At 35.7% G+C, this 13,847-nt stretch overlaps 3 protein-coding genes across 3 annotated transcripts; 1 reads left to right on the forward strand and 2 right to left on the reverse strand.

The window, feature by feature from the left end:
• Positions 1 to 519: 519 nt before the first annotated feature.
• On the reverse strand, positions 520 to 3,347 carry LOC131785658 (polyprenol reductase). The gene is made up of 3 exons (XM_059102584.2): positions 3,141 to 3,347; positions 2,131 to 2,465; positions 520 to 1,671 (listed from the first exon to the last, which is right to left on the reverse strand). The coding sequence occupies exons 1-3, from the start codon at positions 3,314 to 3,316 to the stop codon at positions 1,268 to 1,270; spliced, it is 915 nt and encodes a 304-aa protein (XP_058958567.2). The 5' UTR covers positions 3,317 to 3,347; the 3' UTR covers positions 520 to 1,267.
• A 40-nt stretch (positions 3,348 to 3,387) lies between these two features.
• LOC131785633 (vesicle-trafficking protein SEC22b) lies at positions 3,388 to 8,435 on the forward strand. Its single transcript, XM_059102551.2, has 5 exons — positions 3,388 to 3,559; positions 4,187 to 4,290; positions 4,899 to 5,059; positions 5,328 to 5,474; positions 6,904 to 8,435. Exons 1-5 carry the CDS (start codon positions 3,485 to 3,487, stop codon positions 7,056 to 7,058), a joined length of 642 nt encoding a protein of 213 aa, XP_058958534.1. The 5' UTR covers positions 3,388 to 3,484; the 3' UTR covers positions 7,059 to 8,435.
• An 812-nt stretch (positions 8,436 to 9,247) lies between these two features.
• Positions 9,248 to 13,807, reverse strand: LOC136280277 (uncharacterized). The gene is made up of 5 exons (XM_066165272.1): positions 13,373 to 13,807; positions 12,024 to 12,938; positions 11,141 to 11,616; positions 10,725 to 10,829; positions 9,248 to 10,163 (listed from the first exon to the last, which is right to left on the reverse strand). The coding sequence occupies exons 1-5, from the start codon at positions 13,805 to 13,807 to the stop codon at positions 10,070 to 10,072; spliced, it is 2,025 nt and encodes a 674-aa protein (XP_066021369.1). The 3' UTR covers positions 9,248 to 10,069.
• Positions 13,808 to 13,847: the final 40 nt, after the last annotated feature.

Below are 13,847 nucleotides of genomic sequence, written 5' to 3' on the forward strand. Positions count from 1 at the left end.
ACAATTACATTATTTCAAATTGGAAGTTGGAAAGAAATCCACCAATGTTATGCATGGTGACATGGTTAATCAAATCCACAATTGGAAATATTCCAAGTTGAAAAGATAAATTGGCAGATAAAGTGATGCAAATTTTAGTGAATCTTACTGGCTAAATTTACAAAGACCTAAACTTCAATAAGCAACAATTCAAACACGATATATATATATCAGGTAAGTGATATATATAGATATACGATATATATATATATATATATAGATACATATATGGTATATATCTATATATACGGTATATATATAGATATCTCATATAAGTGTAGTTCAGAATATAAATTTGCTAATTTCAGTCTACTGTACATTTAACTCATTCCCTGAAACATTTTTTTCTTGTTCTGCCCACTATCATCAGATATTGTAAGGAAAATCATGCTGTGAGCTTTTCCAGACTAAATCACCCCCTGTCACCAATGGTATTTAAACTTGCAACTTGATCAGTAATCATACATATGACTTCAAAAATCAAACAACAGTGGCCATTTTATTACATCTATTTTGAAATAGCTCAATTTCCTTGTATAAATACAGGATTTGGTCCTAACCAGAAACTAACATTCTCACTTGCTGGGAAAAAGATGTGATTTGGAACAAAAAATATATGACTAAGTTATTCATAAATCACATTGAGAATTAATCAGATAACAAGGATCACCAGTGATTTCAGAGCTAATCATAACCATCACAAATTCCTCAAATATTATTGGTGCATCCGTAGCTTCATTTTTCACCAATCATTCTGTACAGTTGTAAAGGAAAGTGTAATCGAACAGTTGGCTGAAATCTGACATGTGTAATCGGACATTTGAAGCAGCAAATCTAAGTCCACTCAGCTAATCCACCAATCACAGAAATGATCATAATAACCATAGTAACAACCACTTATCCGGAGAAAACCTGAGGAATTTCCAAAATGGAGGAATTTTAAACAAAAGACATTGTCTCCACTGGAGATATTTGTTCTAGGTGCATTTCTTTTCTGAAATTAAAATGGTTATGACTAATTGGCAACAGAACTTCTTCTTGTCCAATTCTGTCTGTAATCATACTTGTGATTAACAAATCAGACTTCTGCTTCACGCTCGTTCGATTTTGTTAATTGACTCCACTTGGTCCTATTACCATTATAAATCCAATAGAGATGTTGAATATTATCCAATTGTGTGATACAGAACTCAGTCACACAAAGATTGACCACTCTGCCACTAATTCCCTAGTAGAGAAATGGAAATATCTTGTAACGATTTTGGGGATACTCCTTGAATTTGTTTTTATACCAATTATGAGTCACTGTAGCTCCAAGTGAAAGGTTCTGCACAGTAAATAGCAAAATCATTCCAACATAAACATTGTGACCTTTTTGTATCAGGAAGAAAGCAAAGTAGATTATGATTTCTGCCAGGTAGTGAGGACTGGAGACATGATCAAACCAGTCACCATAAGGAATTTTGTACACTTTGACTGTTTTCCCACATGCAGAGTGTCGTAACTTTGCCAGTATGACATGACAGTTCCACTGATGCCAGCTTGCCCAAAGAAATACAACTATTCCCAGCCACTGGATACCACTGAAATTTTGCAAACCTGACAGCAGTTCTCTGCACAAGCTACACCAATCTTGAAAAATAAACCACAGAATTAAACAGAATCAGAAAGTGTTCTCCTTAATGCATACTTAAAGAAATTTCCATTTTTTGCCTGGGAAAACATGAAATTGAGGCAGTTATTTGGAGAGAGACAATTACTATTTATTCTCATTTTTTGGCAAAGATGATTGTACCAGATGTCCTTCCTGACCTGGCTGCAGATTTGAAAAAAAGAGACAAAATGTCTGCACATAAGCTGGATAGTGCATTGAATATTACTGCAAATGTCACTGAAATGGTCAAGTTTCGTATGGGGGTAGTATAACTTGTTTGGTTATCAAATTTGCTAAGGCCTTAAATAAATTACAGTTCATTTGACAGATTTTAAATGCTTTTAAATGTTCACTTTGCAAAAAATATCTTAAAATTTGGTTCATCCAGGCCAGTTCCCTAACAAATATTTCATAGAAATAAAGTTGTACAAATTTACCTTTGTCCATTTTCTTTTCCCCAAGAAGTGGTGAAGCAAGTGCAATTGCATCCAAAACATAATAAAATAATCCCACCAAATAGTGCGACAAGTGAATCTTGCCTGTAAATACACTGATAAATAAACATTCAAACAGTCTGCGACAACACTGCACCAAAAGAAGAAGAAGGGATACCAAAACAGTAAAGCAATTAACACATGGAGTGTAATGTAAGTCCAGTATTTGAGGAAAATACTCTGTGATTGGACTCTTGATGTGGAAACAATGAATAATCAACATCCATAAAAGTGCGCATGATAGAGAACTTCCAACAATGTAAAAATGAGTGAACCAGCTGAAAAACAAAATTCAGCCCAAATAAGATTTCTTTTGACTGTATTGAAACTGGAAAATTTGAAATAATTTCATGTCAAATTGAAAAAAAAAATTGATTATGTGCTTTCAACTATCGTGGTCTTTAAAAAATTGGGTTTGGTTTTCAAGGAAACCACATCATCATAGAAACACATTAAATTTGTCTTTTCATTTCCATATCAATAACAGGTGAAGATATGTAACCAAAACACACCAGTCACACCAATTTTCTGTGTAAAACTTACCAATTCTTGACTTAATAGGAACTGGTGTGAAGTATTTTTAGACATATTATTACTACAGGATTAGTAGAAGCCATGTCTGAAAATGGATGTCACATAAGGAAAGCCTTTATCTGAAATAAGGTCAGGATTTAAAGAGCAAGATGGCACACCCACCGAGAACTCCAAGGAAATCCTCCCTCCCCCCTTCACCTTGAGCTCTCTGTTCCTTAACCAGCCCTACCCCCCATCTTAGAGTCCCAATTATCACGGCCACTTCCATCTGTGAAAACCTTTGCACCAGTAACCAAACTTCCACGATTCAGCAGTTGACACATCCTCAGGTAAGGATCATCATTGATGACGTTGCCACAGTTACTATTTTTTAGAGTATCACGTGACTATCACATACCGACAATACCGGTGACCATCACCTGTTTGAGACGTGAAGAAATCTGTTCCAGCGACTCTGATCCCAATTTGACTTCGTCTTTCCCCATTCAAACAGATCAGACAACCAGAAAGGTATGTATCTTCTCATTATGTACAACAACGTCACCAAAAAACAACCCACATTTATAAAACTCAGACTCACGAGAAGAAGGTCCATCTTTCAAAGTACGACTGCAGTGAACTCAGCGGTAACGCAAAGCAATGTAATACGCAAGCGCAATCCACGTGTACACAAGAAAAAAGTGTATAAATTGCAGAATCGTGCTCACCAACTGTTATATTTCCAGCGCAGCTCCATTAGACAGGGCGACTCAATTTTATCAGGATGGTTTTGATGACAATGATAGGCCGTGTTATTGACGGCCTACCTCTCGCAGCCTCGATGCAAAGTGATCAAGACGTATGTAAACCAGAATTGTTCTTTAGTTATAAGCAGGCCTATAAACAGTTACTTTCACTATCTCCACCATCAGTCAATTAAGAGTAATTCCAAAATTCCGTCGAAAATCTTGGTTTGGACTTAAAGCTGGAGCCTGATCTCAGCCTGGTAGAGTAATTTAAACCTAACTATAAGCACCAATGCAAACCCACATACTAGTATGGCTTTACGTATTAGCATTTAAAAATATTCCTTTTTGGTTTTTACTTTTGTTTCATGAAATTTGAATGCTTCGTTTCGTTACATACTGAGCTACTAGGAGATTTTAGATTGATACCTTAACTGTACCAGTGTTTAGGTAGGCAGTGGACAAAGGAGAATCAAAGATTGGGATCTTTGGGACGATTGTTGGTGGGGGGGGGGGGAGGGGGGGTGAGGGGTGAAAGTATCATAATAAAGAGTTCTCAACTGACCAAAAATGGGTATCTAGGGTTGATAGTAATTGTATGTAGGACTGACTGTGGTAACTCTTGTGTTTATAGAACATGTAGATAGTGGTGCCGAGATTGAGCTTATCATTCTTAGAGGTGTTTCCAAATATAATACCAACCATTGTTTTGACATGATTGAAATTCTATATTCTATCAGAATACCACCAAGGATTACCAAGCGCAGGCTAAATTGTTGTTTAGAAAGCTCACAGATCACTCACCAGCAAGAAGTAGTATTGAAACTGGACCAATGATGTTTCAGTGAGTATTAAAAATGAAACATTTTCCTCCAATGTCAGTGGATACCATGTATCATTGATCAATCATCATCCATATCCACATCCACATCCACATCCCCATCATACCTGGACAATGGTGAAATTACATAGATGCATTTTCTCACATCTTAGAGCAGAAGATGACATGCCATTGTTCCAAAAAGTTATCATCCTTAAATAACTGAATAATGAATTAATGCATTGGTCAACAGATAAATTTGTTTCAAATGAAAATTCATAATCCTGTTCTTATTAAAGCTCATCTTCTTAAAAAGTTTAAATATCTCTTGTTACTAAGGAGACACCTAAAGAAAATATGGGATAGTAACTTTTTGAAAGTAGTTGGGTAAAATCATTTTCACAGAAGATTAATCTGCCTGGTTCTTGGCCCTTGATGAAACCACTGTAGATATCTTAGCCAATCTTTGTTGTCTATTAGTGGAAGACTTCTTGAGAAGGACTTTGGTATTGATTAGGGCCAGTAGATTATGGAAGATTTAATATTAAGCAAAGCCAAGTATGCAATAATATTAAGTCCTTAGTACTCAAGGTAAAACAATTAAAGATTGGTTGTGTTTCTTTCATTTACAGTTACATTATAGAAAATGGGGTGTGTTTCTTGACACTAACTGAAAAGACTTTCTCAAAGAGGGCAGCTTTTAGTTTTCTTGAAGAACTATCTTCTGAGTTTCACAGGGAATTTGGTTCCAAAGTAGCCACAGCAACTAGACCCTACCTCTTCATTGAGTTTGGTAAGCTTCTTTATCCACAGTTTTTATCTTTGTGTTCAGAAATATTTTTTCCAAGCCTTCATTGTGGTTGAAACCTTTTTTATGGTGTTGCCCACACCTCTCCCTCACTATAACAGTGATGTATTTACCTATTGCTCACCGAAAAACCAACCAAAAGCCAACAAAAATAGAGTGGTGAAGTACACATGCTTCTCTGATTTCCAGGTATATCATGTTAATATGAGGAAAGTCATGTTCACTGAACCTAATTATGTTGATGTCATTTCAGATACATTTATTCAAAAGGCAAGGAAAAACTATCAAGATTCAAGAACAAGGAGAAATCTAAACAGATTAAATGATGAACTCCAAGATGTACAGCGAATCATGGTTCAAAATATTGATGACGTTCTTCAAAGAGGGGAACAACTTTCAGGTGAATGATCACCTTTCACATTTGTAGGCATTAAATATGTTAACCCTTTACACCCTAATATTAGTATGCATATTCTCCATACTGTTCTCCGTACATTTCCAAAAAGGCTGTGAAGAAGAATTTGTGTAACAATCAAGAGTTGCTCTAGTTGGTGATCATCTCCTCCACTCTCAGGACTTTTATGTTTGATTCAGGGGTGATATGGTAAGGAGAAATTAGATGTCAGTCACTCTTAGGGGCTAAAGGGTTAAATAATTTCATGATTTAGCAAAAATTACCTTCTTTTTAGTACGTTGTCATTAAAATTATGTAGCACTGTACATATTAACCTGTGTTGCAGGAAGCATTCAGCAGTTGTTGGAGATCCATCATTACACTTTAGACAGTGACTGGCATTCAGTTTCTCCTTAAAATATCACCCCTGAATCAAACATTAAGGTCACAGGGATAGAGGAAGCTATCACCATCTAAAGAAGCTCTTGATTGATAAGTATATTCTCTTGGTCAGCAACTTAGGAAATGTAAAGAGAACAGTATGGAGAATATGCATACTAATGTTAAGGTGAAAAGGGTTAACCCTTTCACTCCCAAGATCTCATCAGTAATTCTCCTTACTTTCTGCCATACTAATTTTTGCGATGTTAGTTTGGAGAAGTTGGTATTGGATCAACAAATAATCCCCTAATTGATATTTTTCTTTATTCTCATTCCATGTCTGCTTGATATTACATTGATACTGTGGGGAGAAATTCTCTCTTTGTCACCCATGGGAATGAAAGGGTTAAGCAGATCCCATATTTCATGGACATCCTGCTTCAAGTGGAGACTAGCTCAAGTCCCAAACTTTTTCCCTCTATCTGTTGTAAAGTGGATTTGTATTCAGGTTCAGAAAACTTCACAGACAGCTTAAATACAAATACAAGTTTCATTTCTCCAAGACATTTTGATACTTTTGAAATTTTTACTGTGGTAGGAGTAGTTATCCTTTAGGTTAGTAATTATTCACTGTTTCATTTTGAGTTTGACGGGTAACTACTGAGGTGCAATGTAATAAACCCTTTAACTCCCATGAGTGACCAAGACAATACAATAGACCTTACAATATAAATACAATATCAACAAGAGAAGTGATGAGAATAAAGAAAAATATCAATTTGAGGATAATTAGTAGATCCAATGCTAAATTCTCTGAATTAACATGATTATGAGAATTGTATGGTTGACAGTTAGGAGAATTACAAATTTGATCTGGAAGTTAAAGGGTTAAACCTGTATTGAGCTGACTATAATGAGAGTTGCACAACTGTTGTCTTTCTACAGTTTCACTTGTGTTGAAATTTCTCCTCTCTAATTTGGTGAATTTCAGTTTTGGTTTACTTTGTCATTGATTGGCACCATATTCAAATGAAGTGTCCTTTTCTCTTTTCAGTGCTGGATGACAAGGCAGGAAATTTAAGGTTCCAGTCAGAAAAATACAAGAAAGATGCAACATACTTAAATCTTCGCTCTGCTTATGCCAAATATGCTGCTGTAGGAACAATTTTTGTTGTTCTGTTAATCTATGTTCGATTCTGGTGGTTTTGAGGAATCATAGACTTATTTCATGACAAATAGAATGTAAAAATAACTAATATAAAGTTCTATACTATAATTATTACCTGTGGAATTGTACCTGCTAACTGTTTCTATGAAATAGTAGTTAGCTTGGGTTAACATACAAAATTTAACAAATTGTTCTACCCCGTGAATTGTGACTCTTTTGTTTTTCATTTAACTATTTAAAACAAGCACTGGTAAATCATTTAGATTAGGAACAATTTTTGTTGTTCTGTTAATCTATGTTCGATTCTGGTGGTTTTGAGGAATCATAGACTTATTTCATGACAAATAGAATGTAAAAATAACTAATATAAAGTTCTATACTATAATTATTACCTGTGGAATTGTACCTGCTAACTGTTTCTATGAAATAGTAGTTAGCTTGGGTTAACATACAAAATTTAACAAATTGTTCTACCCCGTGAATTGTGACTCTTTTGTTTTTCATTTAACTATTTAAAACAAGCACTGGTAAATCATTTAGATTTTACTAATGATGATGTGATGCCCAGTTAATCTCAGTGTTATACTGTTCTCTTTCATTGTAATACCAAACTCTCTACATGGTAACCTTTTGTCCCTTCTAATGCAGATATCTTAGTGATTCTCCTTTCTGGCAATGTTACATTCTTCTTGCAAAGTAGTTAAAAAAAAATATTGTGTGATTAAGATAACACCCTTTAATTTGTGGGTCTTTTATCCTCATTACCTCAGTGCTAGATGATGCTTTGATTTGTAACCGAAAGTTATACGCAAATAATTTGATGCATTTATTAGGTGGAACCTTGGACTAACAGCACCCTTTGTCATTCTCTTTTAAGATAAGAAATTATACTACTCTCTCCTAGCATAATGTGCAGTTGTACATCACTGTGACCTGTGTGAACACTGTTAAATAATTTTTAGTTGAAATCGATTTCACTGATCAACCAGCTTTTCTTCACCAGTTATAATCTCTATTATTCTTTTATGTTCTATTACAAAGTTTTTATTATTTATAATGGTAAGAGAACTGAGTGGGGTCCAGTCCAGTCTGTAATCATACGAGTGATTAGCAAAATCAGAGTCTGATCATGAGAATGATAACAGACAGAATTGTACAACATAAACAAGTCCTGTTACCATTAATCAAAATTATGACAACATCTGAGAAAGAAACTAGATGTTGGTTATTTGTTTTCATACAATAAAACTCGGCAAAACGCATGATGCGCATATTGTCTACCAACACAGGTATGACATGTCAACTGCTCTATTATAATGCCCAATTACAAGCATAACCCATACAATGTCCTATCAGTGCCCAAATAGGGTGTAATTACCAATTACATTTGAGAATTTTATTATAGTTTTGATTAGTCATGTAGTTGTCCTGTAATTGTCTTACCAATATGAATTAAGCCATACAGGAAGAACAAACCAAATGTGGAAGAAAGTAGCCCACAGAAAAATTCCTTCTCAGTCTGACGTGTCTTTCTCAATCTACAGACCTCCAGGCATCATTCCTTGTATGTATCCTCAGTTGTCCCTGTTTGTGCAAGTGGCTCTGATTGCTACACTGGCACTTTTTACATTCTAAGTCCAGACCATGTGGTAAACTAATAATTGATATTCATATCATTATAAAAATGAAAGGAAGGCCTAGAAAACTGCATTTGTGCAAAAAATCCCAAATTATTTTGAGCTACATCATAGATAAAACCTGTAGCATTTGTTGAAATGTCACTCTAATAAACTGATGTTTGCTGCTCACTCAGCTCCACTTTAGAGGCAGAGCATGGGCTTGGAAGCTGTGTGAAAAATTGCAATGAACCCTTCTTTGTGGTTCACAGTTTAGGAAAATTTAATTTAATATACACTTAAAATTGTGACAGTCTGGCAATACAATTTGGGGGAATGCTGACTCATCCTCAGTTGTCTTAACTGACATACAACAGAGAAACAATGTTTAACTTACTACCTTTTGCCTCTGCTACTTGTCATACAAGATGTCTAGAAATGATTTTGGGCCAACAGATTATCTCTGTTATAAAGGAGAGAGAAAACTTCAGATAGAGGAAGTTATAAAAATACTATTCAGGTTTTTGTTTCATAAAAATGACTCTAGTGCTGTATCATCATTGGAACTGTTTTGCAAATCTACACTATTAAGAGAAAACTACATTGTTATGTTTTTATTAATTAGAATGTACATAGGAATTGATTTATTAAATTGTTGACTGTTGCAATAAATTCAACCACAGTAATCTTGATTAATGCTTTATTTTTGTTAAAACTCAATTTCTTGTCACCCTGAAGCTTAAACAAGTTAACAAAAGAAAAAGAGAAATTCCCTTGATGCTTGAAGTTGTCTATTGTAATATTTCATCAAAGAGAGAGAAATTAACTACTGGTAAATATCACAATTTAAATTTAAGTACTATCCAAAGAAACTCAACTTCAAAGAGCTTAAATTATATTAAGATGTTACACTGACACAAGAATCAACCCAGTATCCACTAAGGTCATGTTCTATCGGGATCAACCATACAAAGCTGATTGGGTTCATTTTGTTCAGATTGCAACAGGGAAAATCACCCTCATTTGAATATTTCAAACCCATATCACACCAGGTTGAAATGGTTGAAGAAGCACAAGGGGCCACTATTACTGTTCTTGACAACAATTAACAGGCAGGTGTAGTCTCCTGCTGCTAGTGATGCTCTCTGTAAACAAAAAGAAATGCTCAGGGGTGCCCACTGCTTATCTCCCAAGTCTCTCAATAGATAAACTAACTAAGGTATCTTCTCAATGCTTGTCTAGAAGCTCAATTCTTCCATTTGAAAATTTGAACTGCTTCAACCTATGCCAGTAGTAGTTGAAATAGTTGATCCCAATAGCACATTAACCAAGTTGCAAAGTCAATTTCTTGTAGGAATGCTCTTTTAAATTACAAGGAGTAAAACACCAAACATGTAATTAGTAATTTGAATGTGAGTAAAGTATAACAATTCTTCTTAATTCAACTTTTTTCCCTTTCCTGATTTCAGTCTTGCTTGCCTCTTTTTCCTTTGGCTCTCTAAATCTCTCCATGCTCCAATGATAAATTTGCTAAAATGAAAAGCAAACTGCTAGTAAACTTTCAAGTTAGATTTTTAGTGAGGAGGCATATAGTAACATCAACTCACATTGTTTTCATACAAGAATTTTTTTCTTACAGAGTGCCCTTAAGATTCTCCTTGCAGGCTAACTTTAACTTGGTTTCAACACTTGTTGACCAGCTACTGTGGTAAAATTTGATTTTTGGTAAAACTTACTAATAACAGAGATATAAGCAAAAAAGTGTTTTAGCCTACACCACAGTGTCAATAAGACAACACGAAGAGCTTTCATTTGGACAATAAGAACATGACCCTTTTTAACAGCAGAGTGGCCCTTACTGAAATCTGGTTAGTACACAAAAGTGTCCAGATTGCAATTAGCTACTTAACAATATCATAAAGCTTATTAACTTTTCAAAGGGAAAACAACACTGTTGTATACTTCTCATGCATCTGACTCAGAAAAACTGCTTCAAGTTGGGCATGAATCTGGAACAATTTACAGGTAAATTCAAACAAATTAAGTTAACCCAAGCATAGAAAGGTGTTGGCATGTATATATGGTGCATACTTCAATGTTGACAGCTCACTGATCAATCCCTTGATCATTCCTCTGTCAGATGGAAGCTCCACATCACCTTCAGCTCTGTCACCTCCTACATCACTATATACATTACTGACCAAAATAATGAAAACAAATATGTTAACAAGTACACAATACATCAAATGCAAGGAAAACCATTTCACAAAAAGGGAGTTCATTATGGTCAAGGACTTTAAATTGTTTTATATCTGAATTCTCTCATCTTTTTGTTGTGTTTAGTTTCTGATCAAGTCTGATAATTTAGTATCCTTAATCTCACCCATTCCTGCCCTAAATCTTAATCAGAATTATGCCCTGGGTGGAAAGGTGGGTAAATCTCCCAAGTAAGAAACTAAGAAATAACTGCAAATAGCATCTTAAGTGACTGCACTTTGACCAATTACCTGGGATCGTGTTTCAAAGGCCTTAAGGGTGGCTGCTCCTCATCAAAGTATTCATCAACATGAACCAGCTGAGAGTCTGTACATTCCATTACACTACCAAATTCCAAAAGGTTAGCATCAGAACCAGAAAAGGAGAACCCTCCTTCCAGCTTCCTTGTTGGGCTCTCTATACTTTTGCTCTGCACCATGTCACAAGATTCTTCTCTTTCAGTTTCTAGTATCAACTCTTCATGCTCAACTTCAGCAGTCGGCTGGGCACTAGTCACAGTCAGGTCTTCTATTAAATTTTCCTCCATAGCAAGTTCTGATGCCTGAGCAGTGCAACGGGATTGAGAGGACTCCAGATTGAAACCATTTCCAGGCTTGGTGGGCCCTTTTTGGACTACTGTTACATGTTCAATGTTTTTGTCAACAACCACAGTTATCTTCTTCATCTTAGAAATTCTTGTAGATTCTGTTACTTCAGGAATTTTATTCTAAATGGGAGACAGTGAATGCTACACATAATAAATTACAAGTTAAAAAGGAGCTTTGCCTACTGAGAGTAATTGTGGCTTTTCAAAGCCACACAACCTCTAAAATGAGGAAATTGGAGTACCCTGTTCAACAAGTTTGCATATTCCAATGACAACTGCTGAGTTGTGATTTTGACTTTGTGATGAAGTGCAGAAAAATGGTGGGTGTTATATTCTACTTGAAAGGAACAATGAAGAACAAGAGGTAAAAAACTTACTGATATCACAGTGCTGTTTTTGTAATAATTTGGAACCATCTGGTCGAGACCTTGCTCATTAATGGGCTGCAACGAATCATTAGCTCCACACACATCAGAACAATTTTCACAGGATACCTTGTCTACAACAATCTGTTTTTCCACATTTACCTTTTTCTCTCTTGCTGAGTTTATATTTGCATTGGATGTTGGGGATTGTCCTACTCCCAAATTAAATTGAACACAGTCTTTTAAAGACTGTGCAGAGATGAGCTGGGTATCCATTGATGGTACCAATGTATTTACAGCTTGGATACCTTCACTTCCTGATGAGCTTTCTTGTCCAAACAAAACTTCTTTCTGAACTTCTGGCCTGCTGACTGTTGAGCCATTTACTCCTTGATATTTTAGTTTATCTGCAACTTCTTGGGCATATACACTTTTACTGCTGACTACACCATAATAATGACATTTTTTACAATCAGATTCCTCCCACTGTTCCATCCTGAGTTCATTTTCCAACATAAGACGAAAATTTTGTAAGGCTGGTACACCAACATCTACCACATTCTCATGGCACTTTTCAATAGCATGTTTTGAAGCAACTGGCTTGACTGGAACTGCACCAACCTTGTCCTTATGCATACAAATTGTTGCTGGTGTTTCTCCCTCTCCTATCATTGTAGTTTTTATAGCTGAACAACAATGCTCTTGCCCTTCCATTACTGTTGTTGCTGCTGCCACAGCTTCATTAACATCTGCAAGTAGTGTCTGAGAACCAGCCTTAACCATCTGCTCCTCCAAGGCTTCATCATTACACTGGTTTCCATGTCTAATAACGGTTTCTAGGAGGTTATCTATGACCTGCATAACAATGGCTGAAACATCTTCCTGGATGGTACTTGAAGGACAAGATAAAAGGGTTCCATTTGACATTAGTGAATTTTTGCCTTTTACATCAGCAGCTACTGTCCAACTCGTACTAGCAAGAGGTAAGTCTTTCTTTTCATGACCCAACATCACCACTCTTTCCATTCCTTCAACATGTACCTGCATTTCTTCCTCCGACTCTTTTTCTTTTTTTCTCTGCTGGGAAAATAATCCCAGTCAGTGTAACATCCAGTTTAAAGTATAGGCCTCTTAGTCTTAAGATCGAGGTTGATTAAGTGAGGAAAGTGTTCCAAAAACCATACAATTTTATTCCAATATTCAAAACGTATAAATGAACATTTTACACATAACCGATAGAGAGGCCGTAGAATGCGTCAAAATCATTTCAAAAACTTTTCATGTTATTGAATGACAATTTAAGAAAAAAATTCGGTCACCAGGTATTCGAGGATTTCACTGAAAAAAAACTCAGATCAACAGCTGAAATATAATTGGGTTTCCTGTGTTTTTTAAACGTAATCAGATAATAAATAAAATATTGGACTTTGAAAGATCATACCCACGTGGCCAAGAGCGGGAAAAAAATGATAATAGAACTGGTAACTGACGCTTTACTATTGGAAACACACCTTAGGCGAGTCGTTAGTTAAAGACTCCTCTACGCGAGTCTTCTGACTCCGTGGGCTTCGTTGAGTATCAATAAAATTCCGTTCTCTATCCTTCCAAGGCTGTTTAGTTCGCTCTGAACCCACACCAGGAAAAATAGAGCTTCCATCTGTTTTCAAGATTATTTTAGACTTTCGGGTAAAGGGCGGGATATATTTACACTCCTCGGCTTCCATTTTCCGTGGACTTGAGCTTGGGTCTTCTGAAACGCTGTTGCTTTCGCCCTCATCTTTCCTTCCTGATATCCACTGTTGTAAATCTTCATCAAACTGTTTATTCAGCTCATCATCAAATTTAGGTTTCTTATCTTCAAATGAAGCACAGTCCGTGTTTTTTTTCTGTTTGGAATCTTTCTTTCTTGGTTCAATCTGACGCTTACGTTTCTTTTTCCCGGCCATTTTGGGTAGCTAACCCAAATATCACTTTTTGTCCTTTTTT

Source organism: Pocillopora verrucosa, chromosome 4, assembly GCF_036669915.1.
Source record: "Pocillopora verrucosa isolate sample1 chromosome 4, ASM3666991v2, whole genome shotgun sequence".
Lineage (NCBI taxonomy): Eukaryota > Metazoa > Cnidaria > Anthozoa > Scleractinia > Pocilloporidae > Pocillopora > Pocillopora verrucosa.

Bases quoted from the DNA above. Each gene is read 5' to 3' on its own strand.
- LOC131785658 (XM_059102584.2), bottom strand. From the start codon at position 3,316: ATGGACCTTCTTCTCGTGAGTCTGAGTTTTATAAATGTGGGTTGTTTT. The intron at 2,466-3,140 runs GTGATGGTCACC...TTTGTTTTTCAG, and splicing joins TTTCTTCACGTCTCAAACAG to CTGGTTCACTCATTTTTACA. The intron at 1,672-2,130 runs GTAAATTTGTAC...TTATTTTTCAAG, and splicing joins GGAAAAGAAAATGGACAAAG to ATTGGTGTAGCTTGTGCAGA.
- LOC131785633 (XM_059102551.2), top strand. From the start codon at position 3,485: ATGGTTTTGATGACAATGATAGGCCGTGTTATTGACGGCCTACCTCTC. The intron at 4,291-4,898 runs GTGAGTATTAAA...TTTCATTTACAG, and splicing joins ACTGGACCAATGATGTTTCA to TTACATTATAGAAAATGGGG. The intron at 5,475-6,903 runs GTGAATGATCAC...TTCTCTTTTCAG, and splicing joins AAGAGGGGAACAACTTTCAG to TGCTGGATGACAAGGCAGGA.
- LOC136280277 (XM_066165272.1), bottom strand. From the start codon at position 13,807: ATGGCCGGGAAAAAGAAACGTAAGCGTCAGATTGAACCAAGAAAGAAA. The intron at 12,939-13,372 runs GTGTGTTTCCAA...TTTTCCCAGCAG, and splicing joins TAACTAACGACTCGCCTAAG to AGAAAAAAAGAAAAAGAGTC. The intron at 11,617-12,023 runs GTAAATGTGGAA...TCTCCCATTTAG, and splicing joins ACTCAGCAAGAGAGAAAAAG to AATAAAATTCCTGAAGTAAC.